The sequence below is a fragment of the Misgurnus anguillicaudatus genome, chromosome 22, assembly GCF_027580225.2.
Source record: "Misgurnus anguillicaudatus chromosome 22, ASM2758022v2, whole genome shotgun sequence".
Classification (NCBI taxonomy): Eukaryota; Metazoa; Chordata; class Actinopteri; order Cypriniformes; family Cobitidae; genus Misgurnus; species Misgurnus anguillicaudatus.
This window is the reverse complement of record NC_073358.2, coordinates 46,301,851-46,319,335: the sequence shown is the minus strand read 5'-3', so window position 1 is coordinate 46,319,335 and position 17,485 is coordinate 46,301,851. Positions and strand designations below refer to the sequence as shown.

Here is a 17,485-nt window from a genome sequence, read left to right as displayed (position 1 = left end):
CCAGCTGCATAATTACAGCAAATTTTTTATAGACTCTTGTGGGTTGTATTTGTATTATTGACAAGGCTGTAAATAATGCAGCAGTGATATTTGGACTTATCTTAATCATTTATCATATCACAACCTTAAACAAAAGTAATGTACTATATTGTTTTTGCTAAATAAAAGTGTAAAAGTATACAAATATACTTAGTAAAAGTGTGTTTCTACTTCTTCAGCAGTACTTCAGCGCACTTGAATAAAGTATACTAAATACCAGCTATACTTAAATAGATTTTAAGTGTATTAAAAAGTAAACTGTGTACAGAATTAGTGTAAACTTACAGTGCACTTTTTTCACCTAGGAAATGTTTGTTAACACAGTCAATAGGTAAATTAAAATGAATACATGTCGTCACACTTTATTTCTTTGCATTTTTTATTTTTTTTCTTAGTTTAGAACGTAAAACAGTATTGTGGGTTTTACCACATACACTATGTATTCACATAATACACCATACAGCTACAAGGAGAGAGACCAAACAAAAGATAACACTTTTTACATACTGCATACTCAACATGAAAAATAGAACCAAGAACAATCTTTAACTCATAAAGGAATGTAGCTGCCAGTTTCTTTTTTTCTTTTAAGTTTAGACATTTTATCGTTTTGATGTTTAAAAACTGGGCATGATAGATACTCTAACAGCGAGTACTTTAAGAGGGGCACAGAGTAGTGTGTGTATGCAAACGTGTCCGTGTGGTGTATTTGTATTTGTGTGACAGTGTTGCCAAAACGTAAGAGTGAATATAAAGAAAATGTTTAAAACGCGTGAAATCAGATCTCTGGGCAGTTCAGGTAGCACCAGAATATTAAAATTAACAGTCTATTCACAACACAAGCATGAGAGTACCTATTCCTCTACCTGCTATCGTGCACATCAAGTACCATTTTACCAGTTATTTAAGATAACGACTAAAAAGGGTTACTGGATCGATTGGAGTGCTTTGTTTAAAAATTTGCAATCATCAGAAATGTCTCAGAAGTAATTACGTAAAAAGATTTAAAAATGATCAGCACCACAAAGGTTTCCTATGCTCTCAAAAGAGTTCACATATCAAATGAAGAGCCCCAAAAACTATAGCAACAGCGTTTGCTATGAGTCGTTTCCACAGTGAACTCTAGGGGGTAGCACCACGGTTAAAAAGCCATTATTCGGGGTGAATAAAAATTAAATCCGGGTTTCGAGAACAACCTTTCAGCTCGGCTTCAAGTCTCACGTCTCCGAGAACAAGTGACAATCTAGATATGTCAGTGCAGTTATAAGAGTTAAGTAAGACTCCCACCCCACGTGATATTTTATACAAGAAACAAAAACAATACATGATCTACCTACTAGAGTTCTGAACTGAAAGCTGTCACATTTCAAGAGGCAAGTTTAAACCTGATATTCATTTCGGTTCCATGGGTCATTTTCATGTAAAAGCGATGTACTTCTTCCACTTCCCTTCGAAACGGTGCGAGTCCTGAATCCTTGCGAGCCGTTCGTATTAGTCAACAGGTTCGCACAGTTGTTCTCCATAAGGTTACGGTTTGTAGATGTGACGGGAAAGGAAGCCGGTGGTAGTACAGAGGTATCGGTGTAAGTACAGTACTCACGAAAGGAAGGACAGCAGTATCTCGAATAGACCAACAAAGCATCATGCTCTGTGCTCCGTTGGCGACGGCTTGACATACAGACGACTGAAGATTAAAAATTCAGGAATCATTCATGATTAGGCCATCATCCCTCACCAGTTAAATAATCTTACCTAAATATTTAACTATTTACATTTCTATCTCTCCCAATAAAATTCCAATAAAACAAAAAACTAGGCTTCAAGTTGTCAATAATCCGTTCTTAACATTTTTTTTTCTCCGCATTAAAATCAAGATTAAAAGTGCTTTTATAAAATCCTCTCTTCAATATTTACAGTTTCTCTAAAATGAGCAAACCAAAAAAATAAAATGACAGCAATCACAATAACAATAATCATCATCATCATCATATAATAAATAAGAATAAAAAAGTAGGTACGAATGTGGATGTAGGCAGCAAGCCTGCAGCCTGTAGCGCCTGTGTATTGGTAGCATGTTGTGAACTGGGACCAGTGTCTGTACAACACGAGGTAAAGAGCTTTAGGACCACTTACTCAATGAGCACCAGGATCTCTCCTCTGTGAGGGTGTCAAGCATCTTACAGCCCTGTGTAAACCAGTGGCAGCCCTGCGTAGCTCAAACACAGGCATTCACACTCGTGCACATACATTCTGACCTGTGTGCATGTTTGCGAACGCATGCACGTGCACACACGCGTGTGCATTGTTACTTACTCATACATTCACACAAACGACTGAGCTATAACTATATGCACTGCCATTCAGCACCGTTACGGTGTGGCTGATCTCAGGGCAGAAAGAGAGAGATGAGGGCTGCCTTTTACATGAGGGGCAACTTTACTGGAGCGTAAAGACTCATAGTAGCACCAAACCCCAAGAAATGTGCTCTGTCCGTTAGGCTGGTGGTTAAACCGGCAGGAGCTAAGAAAATATCAACAAAATAATAACTTGAGAAATGATCACAAATGGGTAGCTATAAATAAATCAGGTCATGGAAGACTTGTGTCATTTACACAAGGGCAGTTTGTGTTTTTTTGTGGTTAGTCTGCTAATAAATGTACATAGATACTCATTTGTGATGCAAGTAAGTCATTATTTTGAAAAACATTTCTTGCCTATTGCAGCTCAAAGTCTCTGCATTACAAATATCTGAACATGTCTAGGGCGAGCAGAGATCCAATCAAAATGGCTACGAATTTAAGAATCCGGTTCGAGTATGGTTTGTTCAGACCCATGATGGGTTATCTGCAGCTCTATAGGGCTGTTTTATTAAGATGAATCTTTGTTAGCATGGACTAAAAAATTTAACATTGGTAGTGAAAAATGGCCAATGAAAAAGCACCACAGGCAAATAAGTCAGCACCTGTCAGAGGAAAGGCTGAGCCAATTACCAGGACTCTTAACAAGTCCCGTCACTGAAGATGAATGACATCTGCTGCTATAAGCACCCAGGTCCAGCATCTGCCTCGATATTATGAGGATAAAATTTGAGACACTAGAGACAGAAAAGAAGCACCATTTGAAGGTATGTGAAACTTGACATATTTCATTAGGGTGGCACCAAACCGAAAGGCCCAAGCTGGTGTCAGGTCCTTTCTTTCTAATTTTAGTCACGTGATGAGTGACTAGAACTACGAGTAAATACTCTAGAGTTGCCATAATGCAGCCACATAAATGTGAACCGCAATGATGTGAAGGCGCTTCTTTTATAGAGCGGCTGATAGGTGGAAAAGGCAAAAAGCGCAAAAAAATGCTGATTAGCTTGTTCTTGTGTTCATAACGAACAAGCAAGAATTAAAAGGAAGTCCCTTTTAGTCGAAAGGGGGAAATCATAATATTAATAACAATGACAAAAAAACAATAACATTAAAATAAAAAATAGTCATCTTCATAATATAATAACAATACCTGTAATATCAACGTTGACAGTAACAATAGCAATCGTAATAATATTGATAATAGAGCATTAATAATTAGGATCATCAAATTCACTTAAGGAGGGGTAGCTATGGAAATCCCTCTCATGTTGGAGAGAGCAAGAGCACCATAGACAGCGTGTCCGTTTGGGGTATTCCCAAACTGCTGCCAAAATTTGAGGTAAAGAAAAAAGTGAAAAAACTGCCCCTTACTCTATTCTTTTCCTACTTGTAGTAGCCTGAAAGAGGAGTTGGAGCTAAAAGCAGGGAAGCAAATGGAAAAGGAGTACGATTTATGATCCTTATCATTTCTTTTCCCATCTCTGGCTCCAGGGGGCAACAGTCTACAACAGTTCACACAAATCGACTGTAAGGACCAGTGAGGTGTGTGGACGGGTGTGGTGAAACAGTCACTATGGTGGTGGTATTCTGTGTGGGTGCCGTCCGTGTCACAACACCCTCTCGTTTGTCCTTTGTCTGTCCAGGGGACGGGCTTGCGGATCCAGCCGCCCACTTGCGCTTTTTCGCGTAGGCCTTAATTTCTTCCTGTGAGAGACCCAAGAGAGCTGCTTCTTGTTGTCGTTGCCGTGCTCGCTCAGCTAGGATCTTCATCTTGGCCTCCCACAAAGCCAGGCCATGGGCGGGCTGGTTAAGGTTTTTGTGCTGGTAGAAGACCAGGGAAATACGACTTGGGTGGGTGCGGTCTGGCTTTTTAAGTGGTGTGGTGGCATGGAGCTCCCGACGGGCACATTCAATCAAAATAGAGCCGTGAGCAGGAGCCACCGCTACTCCACCGATGTTGGGGTCTAAGAAGTTGTGTTCGCTGTCTGACCAAACCTCTTCTTCTGACGGATCATGTTGACTTTGAGTCTCTGCCTCACTATCCCAGCATCCCTGCCCAGCTGACTTTTGCAGTGCATCGGGGAACAAGCGACCCTCAGGAGCTGGAGATGGTGTGCTGCCTGCTGCTGATCCACCACCAGATTTCCAGGCATTCTCCTGGACTCCCAGAGGAGCAGAGCCACAGTTTGCACCTGCTTGGGAGAGCATTTTGTCAGGGAATGCACCAGCAGGGTTGCCTTGCCTAATACCGCCAGGCCCGTAACCTATGGGACCATAAGGGCCCCAGGTCCTAGGTTGTGGACTTGGGGCAGGGCTGTCCCACTGTTTTGGGGTAGATGGATGAGGAGATGGAGTAGAAGAAAGACCTGCTTTATGGGAAGGAGAGGGAGATGGAGCAGGGGATGCCACTGGAGTGTTAGGACGGGGACAAGGGTTCCACTGTGGCTGCTGTGGATACTGAGGGTGCTCGTGTTGGTGTTGCTGGTGGAGCCTTTGCCTGTCTGGAGTAAAGCATGAATCGGTTGGACTTTGTCGGATGTTTCCATCCCAGCCTTTAGGGGCTAGGCTGCCATTTGGTTTATGTCCAGGCCAACCTTCAGGGCAGCTTTGACCTTGCCCATCTAATCTGCCAGCATATAGTGGCACATCCATAGGCTCCTGTTTGATGATGGGTGTTGAACGATGTTTCTGCTCAAGTGACATTGATGGAGTATGACTGGGTGGAACAGGAGACTTTGAAACCTCAGATGAGTGTGGGTAGCCTTGCATGGATGCCATTTGTTGTGATTGCCCAGGACGGTTGGAATAGCCGTGTGCCAGCTTGGCTTGGAGACACTGAACATCTGGCTTCTGGTCAAATGACGTGGCAGGGAGTTCTCCAGCTTTGGGCCAGGCTCCATTCCTCAAGAGCTCAGGAGGAAAAAGTGCATTGGGAGGGTAGTTGTAGTAACCGTAGCGCATGTCTTGGAGATTAGGGTGAAAGCCATTGATGAGGCTCTGTGCCGGAGCTTGGCTGTTGTTAGGGACTCGACCTCTTGCATAGTTACCAGGGTACGAGAACGAACTGTCCATGGTGTGGGGATCGGGAGTTGTCTTGCCGTTCCCTAGTGCTGGGTAGCCATGTATGGCTCCATTGAAGGGCTGGAAGCGGTCGACGGGCTCTTTTTTGATGGTGGGCTTCACCTCCTGTTTTGGAATAGCTAGAAAACAAAATCAGGTATAAACATAATGCAATACACTGTTTCAAAAACAATTCCTAATCCTTTATTTGAATGGCAAATTACATTCAAATAATGCCACCCCAACGTCCAAAATGCACCTATTGCAGATTTCTCTTAGAATCAGTATACCACACCAAAGTTTTTTCAATGGTTGATCCTTTACCTTAAACAAACAACAATTAACATACCTATACAAGTTGCTTTATGTATTTGGGCATTTAACAAAATAAGATTTAACTACTCACCTTTATTGCCTTGCTGAGGGTGTGGGGACTCTGTGTGATGCATCTCCATCTTTAGAGTCTTCTCTGGGGTTTCTGTAAGCTGAAGTTTCTTATTCTTCTTCTCTGACGCTGCCTTTTTGGCCTCCAACCGACGCTGGCGGCAGGATTTAGCAGGTTCCGGAAGTTTTCTAACCTCTCGACGGAAGTTAGACAGCACCTGGATGGCTCCTGACTGCATTTTGAGGCGCTGATTTTCTTCACTACCAAATTCATCAGTTGAAGCGATCTTGTAGAGTGGAAGCACATGCAGCTGTTCTTCATCTGGGATGCTGCCTACTTTGCGATTGTCCTCTCTCGTTAGAGTGCACACCTAGAAGTAACATTTGAAAGTATACATTTAAAATTAACAGCAGTTGCACTTCTTTAAACCTCATACTACCTGTAAAACACAATGGGGTGCTTTCCCAGACAGGGTTTAAAGTAAACCAGGACAAGGCCTAGTGTGTATCTTGAGACAAAACAATAGCACTTATATGTTAAGATGGGTCAGTGCAAGATGTTTTTAAATTAAGGCAGCTCAAACAAGCATTTATTATTATATTTATTCATGCATATATATAACATACCACGGTGCAGCCATTTGGGAGGTTATGCTGGTCTTTGTGAGCGTGGGCACAGAAATCCATGCATGCAGTGATTCCTGAAAATGGACGTCCTTCTTTCAAACCCAACCGGCAGTCTAAAGCAGTATGCTCAGTTGCACACTAAGAAACACACATTAGAAATTAAATTAGTGTATAAAAAAGCATTTACATGACTAGGCCATACAAATCTTCTAGTTTAACGTTCTAGTTTATCAAGTTAATAATGTAATTTACAGAATATGTAGTGAAACAAGAAATCCTAAACCTTCTAATCCCATCAAATGAAGATATCAAATATCACACTAGTACTGCAAAATCAGTTTTGTTTTTAATATGGTTGAAGAACAAAGACAGTTTTTACCTGGTTAGTGTACGCTTGGGGAGCCAGCATCTTGTACACAGGGCCCACATGAGTGGCCAAGGTTTGAAAGTTATCCCTGAGATCATCCTCCTGCACAAAAAGCAGCACAAAAATGTCAATATTTTGTGTTAACAAGGCCAAACAAGGCATGGTCATTGTAGTTTGAATTTCTGCATTGACATTTCAACAAATTGGAATATTTCACTCTATCCAATGATTTTAAGTAGGGAGCTGCATTAAAATATAAATAACCACCAATTACATAGTCTTAAAAGTGAAACTGACCTCTTTGGGGTGTTCTCCCTGCAGTCTAAACTTGCGAGGGTTCTTACTTCGAGCGTACTTGCATCCATTAAAGTACATGCTCCAGGAGCAGCCAAAAGAGAAAGAAGCACCACATTTTTCAGGGTCCTTCCCTTGGCATGCACAGGTTCGACTGCAAATAGACACAAAGTGCATTTCATTTTTGCTCATTTTAAGCTACTACCTGGTCTTTTTACTACTTGACATTACATTAGAGACTCCTGTAAACTCTACATTTGAATGATAACATAAGTGTAACAACAGGATTACAGCCAAAGTATGTAACACCTTTCCAGTATCAGTAATGGGAGTAAACTTTAAGGGGCAGTTTTCCAACACCACTGTTTTTCAACATTTAATATGTTCCCACCTCAACCCAGCCAGATGAATACATACCCATCTTTTTTCAATGTGTCCACTTAATCTTTGTAAAGCGTGTCGTGGTTGTGTTAGCCTTTAGTTTAGCCCCATTCATTCCTTAGTGGCTTCTAAATGTATCCCTGTTTGGATCCTAAGGAGTGAATGGGGGTAGGCTAAATGCCAACACACTCACAACGCGCCACACAAAAATTAAGTGCACGCATCGAAAAAAGGTAGGTATGTACCAATTCGCCCAAGTTGAGGCAAAAACATAGTAAAATATTGAAAAACGGTGGTGCTTTCCCCCAAGCCTAGTCGTCCCAGACTAAAATGCATGTTTGAGCTGTCTTAACTGAAAAACAGCTTGCACTGACTTATCTAAACGTATATAATTGCCATTGTTTTGTCTCAGGATGCACACCTGTATTGTTGTTTGTAAGGTTTGTTTAAAAACTACTTAATTGTCCTTATGTAAATAAGTCTTGTCTTGGTTTAATTTAAATCCTGTCAGGGAAACCGCCCCTAAATGACTTGGTTCATTTAATTATTTTACTATGATTAAGATTAGTATATTTAAAAGTAGACTAGTTGTAACGTATAACTAAAATCAACTAAAATGTTCCAATTGTCAATATGTGATTTTACGCTGTGTTCCAGGCAGGTTTTTGAGCCCGTGAATCACGACTTCAAAACCACGACTCAGAACTAGGAGTACACGTTACAGGCATCCTGTAACCCGTGTTTTTCCAACCTTTTACCCGTGAAAGTGTACTGGAACGGCAGTCAAACACGTGACTTCCCACCCGTGAACTCGTACTAGATCGATGTACTCCCAGTTCAGAGTCGTAAGCCGTTAAAAAACATAGTTAACCAGAAACATCACTGTTTATTTGAGAAGTGTCACAGTGAGGCTTTACTGTATTTCTAAAATAGGCAAATGCCAAAAACAACAGTTAACACAATGGCAAATGAAAACATGTCAGTGGTGTTGGAAACTCACTCGTCATTGAGTCCACAGCGGCGGCTGGTGGGGTTGCCATATTTGATGATTGTTTCTGTAACTTCTCTGTAAAGTTTATCTCCCAGCGCACGTGGTACGCCCTCCCAGGCCAAGATCACAACAATGATGACGGTATTAGCACAGTGGTGCCCAGGGCGTTGCTTTACGACACATAACAATTTTTCCTTCTCACTGCTGCGTCGAATCACCTAAAGTAAGAAAGACAGTTGGTAAAAGACAGGAATAGTATTGACTTGACTGCACTGGATGAAATACAAAATTAAACTGCTTTCCATATAGAAAGATCGGGGTCATAGTATTCAGGTTTACAGTATTTATCTATTTGTTTATGGCTAGGTCTGGTTTCTAGCAATAATGTTTCATCAACTTAAACATCGTTGGGAGTTATGGTTTCTTGCCTCTGTCACCTGGCTTGCTTACGGTGAGACTGCTGTTTGTTAATATCGCTGTTAATCGAATGATCCCGCTTATATCCCAATGAAATCGATTCGGATCGCAAGGCTGCGATCCTGTGATTCATGCACAGCTTGTGCGTGTACTACGGAGTTTTGGTCAGTAGAAAGTCCTTATAAATCTAAAATCATTATGAGGCGGAGTTGTTCATAACATGCATTTAAAAAAGCAACACTCGTTAAACAAAATCATTCAAAATATTCTTTATTATCATGAAAATATTGAAAACAATTTGAAAAAGAGTGATATAAATATTCTTATAGACCGTTTCATCGGACGCACGTGCGGTGACGCGATACGTTTTTGGTCCGAACTTTACCTCCGGTTTCAGTTTTTTAAATGGTCTGACTAGTTGCTAAACTGAAATACCTTGTCGAAAATAACAAATGTATTGGTTTCCTAGGTAATCTACATGTTGTTTATTTTGCTTGTTATATAAATAAACTATGTTTAAAGTTTACCGGAAGTTGACCACGAAAGCCGCTTGTTTATGTTGTTACTGCCAAAACCGTCTACAGACATGTCCTGGAATAGTGTTCTTCTGTGGCACAAATGGAGTTTCTGCACAAAAGCGCCCTCTGGCTTTTGGATGTGCCAGGATGTAATTCATTCAAATTCATTCATTGAGAAAACGCGCATTTGCACAAATAATCATCACAGCCCTAGTCTGTTGTACAGTTTGTTTTCTGTAACGCCACTTTGCAACAATATAAATTGTGAAAAGTGCTATTATAAACAAACTTGAATTTAATTGAACAGATAAAAAAAAGATTTTTAAGGTTTAAAGATGATATACAGATCACTCTCGCTATTCTGCACATACGTTAGTGAAGATTTCACTTTATTACTTCATGACATGACAACAACTAATATCTGAATGCAGTTCACACCATTCACACAAGAAACCGTTTTACCAAAATGACTATAAAAATGTAAGCAATCAGTCATTTATACACAAAATGCTTGTAAGCATAAACACATTTATAACTCTACAACTGAAAGGACTCAGTCCTGTGGCTTTACAAAATACTAGTGCTGGGCAAAAATTAATCACATACAAAATAAAAGTGCTTTTTTGCATAATATACAAGTGTGTGCTGTGTGTAATTATTATGTATATATAAATGCACACACATTCATGTATGTATTTAAGAAACATTTACATGTTTGTATATATATATTATATATACATTTTAAAAGATTATTTATAAATAAAAAAATTCTGAAATGTATACATTTATGTGTGTGTGTGTTTAAATATACATCATAATTACATACATAAATTTAGCGAAAATTAACTTTTATTTTGTATGCGATTAATCGCAATTATCTAATAAATCTAATACTGCACTACAAAATACACTTACCCATTTAGCAATTGGACATCCCTGAGAGCTCTTTCCTTCTCGCCCTGTGTAAACCACCTTTTCAATGCGAACAGCTTCGCCCTTCTCTCCATACCTGTAATAATAATAGGACAAAAAGACCAAAATCTTAAAATTATAGACCACAGGAATCTGCCAAAAAATATTGACTGTTGTTTTTAAGTATTTCTGTGCTAATGAATCTTTATGTGTGCAGAAATGCAAGAACTTAAAGAAAATAAAGGACATTTATACACATTTGCACTATGGGTAAATATTGAACAGAACACATATTGGGTTAATAAATAAACTTGTTCTGGGTTTATAACCCAACATGTGTTCTGTCCAGTATTTACCCAGGATTGGGTTTAAAATAACCCAGTCTGAGAATGATGGTCCATGTTTTTTAGTGAACAATCACATGTCTGCGTAAATGCAACTTAGTAGACAGAAATGAAAATGGCGTGTGTTGCTATAACTGTACAATCTGGGGAAGAAGCTTCAAAGATCTAAAGGGGTGGGCAATGAGGTCAAAGGCCACAAAAGGGTCAATCTAAGGCTTAAGAAGGCTATAGTCACTCACTGACAGACAGACAAAGAGGAGGGCTCTTCCTCTCCCCACCAGCCCCCGCTTTTCCTAAAGAGGAGATGACTGGCTATAGAAATACAGTCACTATGCCCTCAATCAGCCCCCAAATAAAGCAACAAGAGTGGACAAGTATACAAGAGGTCAGCAAAGGTGTCCTGATGGGTCAGGAAAGTCTAAGCTTCAGTGTGCTTACTGGAGAAAAGGGGGTGGCACCCTGGGGATCTTTTCAAAAGAGTTTTTAAAGTAAAAGTTTTCGAAATGCAGAGAGGAGAAAATTAAATGCACCAATAAGAGATATAGCTCAGTGTTGCATGTGTAATTTTCTGATACCTCTTTATATTCCTATTACTTCCTGTCCTTTCTATACGTGCCCTATTTTTAAAAAAAGGCAATAATAATATATTTATATTCATGCATTTGGCAGATGCTATCCAAAGGACCTTAGTACATTACAAATTATACATTTTTATCAGTATTTGTGTTCCCTGGATTTGAACCCATGATCTTTTGTGCTGTAAACGCAATGCTCTACCACTGAGCTATACAGAAACACAAAGGTTAAAGCCCCTTCTTGACAGGGAAATGTTTCCTATTGCCCTAAACATGTTTTAATGGAAATCCTTTTATATACTCTGTAGACCCTTTACTTCACCTCTTGGACTTTTAATTTCCACTAATTTCTTTCCTTTCTATTCACATCCTCTCTTTCTCCCTAGTGTGGATCTGTTGATGCTGATATTTCCTCTTATTCCTGTTGGATTCTGGGTCAGAAATTCCCTGGGGACAAGATCATAGAAAAAAGGTAGGTGGATTGGGTGAAGGGAGGGAAACGGCAAAAAGAGGATAAGAAATGCCTCTCCTCGGCCGGCCCAAGAATCTGTAGCCATGATCCAACTGCCAGAGGACTCTTACCAAACAATGGCATCTGGGTCACTGGGGAACTCTTTCATCAAACTACGTGAGGTCAGCAGAATTCCTTTGTGGTTTCACAGGTTTAATATGTTGTGTTTAAAACATTGGAAAAATAAGATAAAATGTCTGATATCCACTTTCTAGAATATTCCTCAGCTTTGTTAAATTGGTAGCATCCTACAAAAACTACAGAAAACTGCTACAAAAAGGCAAACCGACTTTTAAACTTGAAAAACAGTAACACTACAAATACTTTACGTGTTGTTTCATTTAGCTTTAGACTTTAGATCAATATAGACTTTAAGATTTTGGAGCTGGATCCCAGTTGGTTCCTACATCCATCTACTGCAGAGTGTGTTTGTTAACAAACATGCCCATGATGAAAACAATAAACAAGGACATTATACGGAATACAATGTGAACCCAGAATCACCTATTTTCCATCAGTTCTCTGACAGAAGCCACTGTTGGCCCAGATCCCAAATGATTGTAGTATGGACTCTGGTCCTTTTCTGAGATTGGATCTAGAAGATAAATACAAAGAGAAAGAAAGAACACATGTTAAAACATGACATTGATCATTATGGACAGTATGCTGTCAACATTTTGTGAAAGTGAGGACAAACTACATGCATTCATTTGCAACTATGGCTAATAACCCAAATGTTTTAAGCAGTATGATAAGAATGATACATACATTGCTAGTGATGTGTGTGTGCGTGTAGATGAGAGGGAGGGGGCTTGTCTGGGAAAGAGGCAATCTAAGGTCAAATTCCACTTGAGGTGTATAATCATTAAGTGATATAAAAAAGAGTTTGTGAAAAAGAAAAACATTACAGTGTTTGCTTACTATGTCCCTATTCAGCAGAATGAAATCGGCAACAACAGGTGTAAAAAATAAGTACAAGAATCGAATAGTGTAATAGAGAAACCAACAGAGGAGAAATAAGACAAAATATAGTATAAAAACTATAGATTTTTAAACTAAATAAACTAAAGGTTCTACATTCAGGGTGTGTTTGTAAGTATCAAATGGCAGTGGGTGTTCCCTGTGGTGTTGACAATGCTATAGGGATTCGCCATGGCAACATCCCTTCTGTTGTCCTTTTCTCTTAGTCAAACAGTCAAGCTCCAACAAATGTTCAGACACAGTTTACTACCCTTGACTGAACACGTTAAATGACACTTAACACTTTGATATAAAGTGTAATGAGGAGATGGGATGTGATGTGATGTTTGTCTACTCCTTATAAACTGTCCAGACTGCCCCCCTTCAAAGTACGCTCGGGTACAGCAAATCACACAGTACATCATGACAGTTTTCACACAGTTTATTTAACATCAAAACCTCTGAAAGGATCAAACAAGACTTATGATAGAAAGGCTAAAAGGTTGCCATTCATCTCTTATTACCCTGTACTCCCTGCTCCCTTCTTTGATGTTTGGCCACAATGTATCAAATGATATATGAGCAGACTTCCTCAATTGTGTCTGACTTCCCTGCAAAAACTATCTGTACTCACTGTACCAATAGCTTTAACATAGAAGGCGCTGCGCTGCACTGGCCCACAGAGTTACAATGGGCCTCTTTCTTCAAATCTATTGTTCCTCTGCAAGAGCCACAGAGAACAGACTGCAGAGCAGCATAAAGGCCCATGGCAGAACATACATTTTTAGATATAGCCTAACACTATCCTGAGAAATTGCTGATGCAGAAGTTATGGGCTGAAAGATAAAAGAATTGTGGCATACTAAAAAAGAAATATAATGATCAATTTAATTGATATTATGGTCCATTTATGTTAAAACATACTTTAAACTGTAATATAGTTAGTAAGTTGAAACTTAAATATAGTTTATGAACTTCTGTGAGCAAAAAAACAACAACAATTCATTGTTTTGTCCAGACATCAGAAGGTGTGAGTTCATTCCATCAATACTTGAGAAGAGATGTGATGTCCCTGTGCCATGTTGTGCTTTGAAAACATCACTTAAATAAATCATTGTAAGATGCCTGTTTATCTAAGTTTATGTTATGTTTGCCTAGTTTTCAACCCCGTAATGGAGTATTTGCTAGGCTGAACTTTTTTTCTGAATACTCTTAGACTTACCCACACAGTCACAGGTAGGAAACTCTGGTTGGTTATCTTTCCCAGGTGTATCCAGCAGGCTCTTAGTTGGAGTGTCCAGGTAGCGCAGTGGTGACTCAAGAAAACCTTTAAGTGAAGGGGAGGAAGGAAAGCCATCCTTTGTAGGAGTATCAAATTCTTCCCCGTGACCATCCGCAGAAAAAGATGCCGTTGTGGAGAGAACTGTCACGCCACCAGATGACTCAATCTTTACACGTTTATTTGGAGGGGAGAAAGGTGTGATGAAGGGGTGCTGTCGCTGCAGAATTGCCTCCTGAGCCATAGACAGTAGCTGCTCAGAAGGTTTAACGTCCACCTCATATTCCTCACTTTCTTGTTTAACATTACAGAGTTGCTTAGAAGGAAAGGGTGTTTCTTCCTTTACTCTATCAGCTAACATATTCTGACCTTCATCCATGGGCTCAGGCTCAGTTGTAGGAGGAGGGGGGCAGTTATTTGGCTGCTTTGAGGATGGTGACTCGGGTCTGGCTTGTCCTGAGTTTGAGTTTGGTTGTGACTCGGTCACCTCTGGCTGAGTAGGGCCATGATTTGCACTCTCTGTGGGAGAAGCAGAGGATATGGTGTCTCCAAACTCCTCCTCAAACTGGCGAATCAGCTCTTCAAATTTTGGATCTAATTGACTAAGACCAGTCAAAGAAGAAGGAGTCGACTGCATTGTAGAGGTTTGAGGTGTGATACTAGTTGATGGGACATTTTTACTTGACTCAACTGTGCCTGCATATGCTATGACCTTTTCGGTGGATGTTGCTAGGACAGAAACAGGAGCAGAAGACGAAATGGGTGCACTACTGCTATTCATAATGGGTTCCTGAGATTGGGCTAGAGCTGGGTGGCTCTCAACCACCTGAGAGGGGGGAAGCCCAGCTTCCATGCCTTGTAGAGATGGAACAAGCTGGGATTGGGATGGTGCATATGCTGGGGTGATGATGGACTGTTTTGTTATTGTAATCTGGCTCTGTGGAAGGAAAGTTGGTTGGGAGGCTTTTTGTTTTTGTTTCTTGATAACAATTTGTTTGGGTTTCGGAAGAGGTGGGCCCAGCGGACTAAACAGCCCACCGACTGTCTGTTTGAGAAGAGGAGAACTTTGAGCACTCTTTCTCTTTTTGGGTTCTTTGTGCTCCTGTTTGATGGTTACAAGACTTTCTGGAAGAGTCTGTGGCCACCATTTGCGGAGGTTCTGGCAAGCCATGGGGCCTAATGGGCCAAAGTCTGGGGAGTTAGAGAACAGGTTACGTTTATGATGAAGGTGCTGTTGTAGTGCTGCCTGAGTTGAGTGCCTAATTGTGGGGGAAAACTGCTGACCCTGGAATTGCTGATGGCCATTTACCATGCCTTGCTGACCCATGGCTGCCAAACCTGAACTCGGGTTATCCTTGGTATCCATTTCCTGCTTGATGTGAGGCAACCCTGTAAGGCTGCCTTTGCGATCATCCTGCATGCTAGGATGAGGAAATGGGAACCTAAAGGCTGAGTTTGTGTACTTTCCGCCAGTATCATCAAGGAGCTGCTTTAGCTCGGACACTGGGTCGATGCTGCCATGGGATGGGTTTACAAAACGATGCTGGGACTCCGAATTCACCATCATCCATGAATTACGAGGGGAGTTTTTCTCACAGCTTCCACCAGTGGCCTGATGCCACTGCTGGGGTCGAGGGTTTGGGTTTGAAGGGTGCCGGCCAGTAAATGGGGACTTGGAGGATGGGTATTGAGAAGCATAGTGAGATGAGCTAGATACAGGGGCCTCACCCTGAGATTGAAGCCTCTTCTGCTCCCATAATGATTGCTCATGATGTGAGTAATTTCCAGGAGGCATGGACTGTGGCAAACCAGATGATGTGGAGGATGATGAAAGAGAGCTAGGAGATGAAGAGACTAGTTGAGGCATACTCAAAGGGTAGGAGTTTGGTAGATGCTGATGGTGATTTGCAGGTGAAGACTCACCTGGGTGAACAACAGTTTGTTGGACAGTGGCAGATAGCTGGGTTAGGGCTTCAATTGCAATGGCTGTTTGCAAGCTAACATTTCTCTCCTTGGCTATAGACAGAACACTAGGGGAGCAGGGAATAGGTGCTGGTGGCCCCAATGGTCTAGGAGCTGAAGGCTGGTTAATTGGGGGTGGTGGATTTGTGTCTTGCCCACACTGGGGGTTACTACCACATTGCTGTGGTTGGGACTGATTATGATGATGCTGTTGATGTGGCTGTGGGGGAGCACCAGAAATCTTACAGGACCCTTTATCCTGGCAGTTAGCCACCTTTCTGATCTGTTTCTCCAGCCACTCCAAGTAGTCCGGGCAGTCTGGGCCCTCACAGTCACAATTAGGTGGCTTGTGGCCATGACGGGCTTGGCTCAGTGCAGCCTGAAGTGTGTTAAGGTCTTCAGGGGGGCAAAATTCACCATCCACACTTTTTTGCCTGGCCTCTTCACTTCCATTAGACATCTCCTGGCTAAACCTTTCATATAGCTGAGCTGTTGTCTGAGAAGTTTGAGAAGGTTGATGGTTGCTGTAGGGGGGCAGTGTGCCCACACTAGCAGAAAAGGCAACCAGGGTTCTTGCATCCTCCATGTCCACATCATTCACTGCTGTGTTAGGATTTGGGCCACTCCAAGCACCTTGATGAGATTCAGGATTTGACTTCCCAATGAGCTTAGAGCCCCAGCCTGTTGTCTGGGAAATACACCCAGCCCCCTTGCTGTACCTGCGCTGGTGTTGCTCCCTGGCTTCGCCACAGACTTCATCACAAATATTTTCGTCATTTGCTCCAAGTTTGCTTAGCCCATTAGACAGTTCCTGGTTTAACGCGCCTTCTTCCAGGCGGTCATGGGACCCAATTTCCATCTGGCCACCTCCTTTAGGGCCATCCACTGAACCCACCACAGAAACAGTCTGTAGGACACAAAATACACAGTTAAGTGACAGTGTTTCAATTATTTACACAAAATTTTGCATGCATGCCATCCAACATACTTTTTTGCACCTACATTTATTTTTACCATATTCATTGTAGACATTCTAAAATGAACCCCCCTCACAGCAGTCTACAGTTTGCACTGCTAAAATAACAATTATTGACCTCCATTAACTAGATTATGTACCCTGACCTGTTGGACTGATTCATCTCTGCATTCTCTGTAAAGTTGCTGCCTGATCTTTGAGAAGAATATCTGATACTTTATCCCATGGAGATCCCAGAGTCTTCTTATGTTCGTCTCCTGCTCTGTCTCTCTATTTCTTTTCTGCTCTCAACAGAACATATTCAAATAAGCCAACTTAAGATGGCCTTTGGTCATTGCAGACACTAACACTTACAATACACTGATTGCAGGTACACTAGCACCAAGTTTTGTAACAAGCTAAAAACACACATATGGGGAAGTGTTCCAAATATTTTGAAGCCACTGTATATTCTGACAATAAAGACAGGACTGCGACCAGTTCAACTGTCTCATGCAAATATAAATGCATATTTACAATTACAATAGAACT

General features: G+C 41.1%; 1 protein-coding gene across 5 annotated transcripts in view; it reads right to left on the bottom strand.

Moving 5' to 3' along the window:
* Window positions 1-375: 375 nt before the first annotated feature.
* tet3 (tet methylcytosine dioxygenase 3) overlaps window positions 376-17,485 on the bottom strand; it is a 46,467-nt gene continuing 29,357 nt past the window's right edge. For all 5 annotated transcript variants that reach the window (XM_055198519.2, XM_055198521.2, XM_055198523.2 and 2 more), the window contains 9 exons: window positions 13,960-16,885; window positions 12,282-12,372; window positions 10,351-10,444; window positions 8,510-8,718; window positions 7,132-7,282; window positions 6,847-6,936; window positions 6,468-6,605; window positions 5,863-6,211; window positions 376-5,596 (listed from right to left, as the gene is read on the bottom strand). In XM_055198519.2, coding sequence (XP_055054494.2) covers window positions 3,909-5,596; window positions 5,863-6,211; window positions 6,468-6,605; window positions 6,847-6,936; window positions 7,132-7,282; window positions 8,510-8,718; window positions 10,351-10,444; window positions 12,282-12,372; window positions 13,960-16,885 — 5,736 coding nt within the window. In that variant the 3' untranslated portion in view covers window positions 376-3,908. The remainder of the gene's footprint in view (window positions 5,597-5,862; window positions 6,212-6,467; window positions 6,606-6,846; window positions 6,937-7,131; window positions 7,283-8,509; window positions 8,719-10,350; window positions 10,445-12,281; window positions 12,373-13,959; window positions 16,886-17,485) is intronic.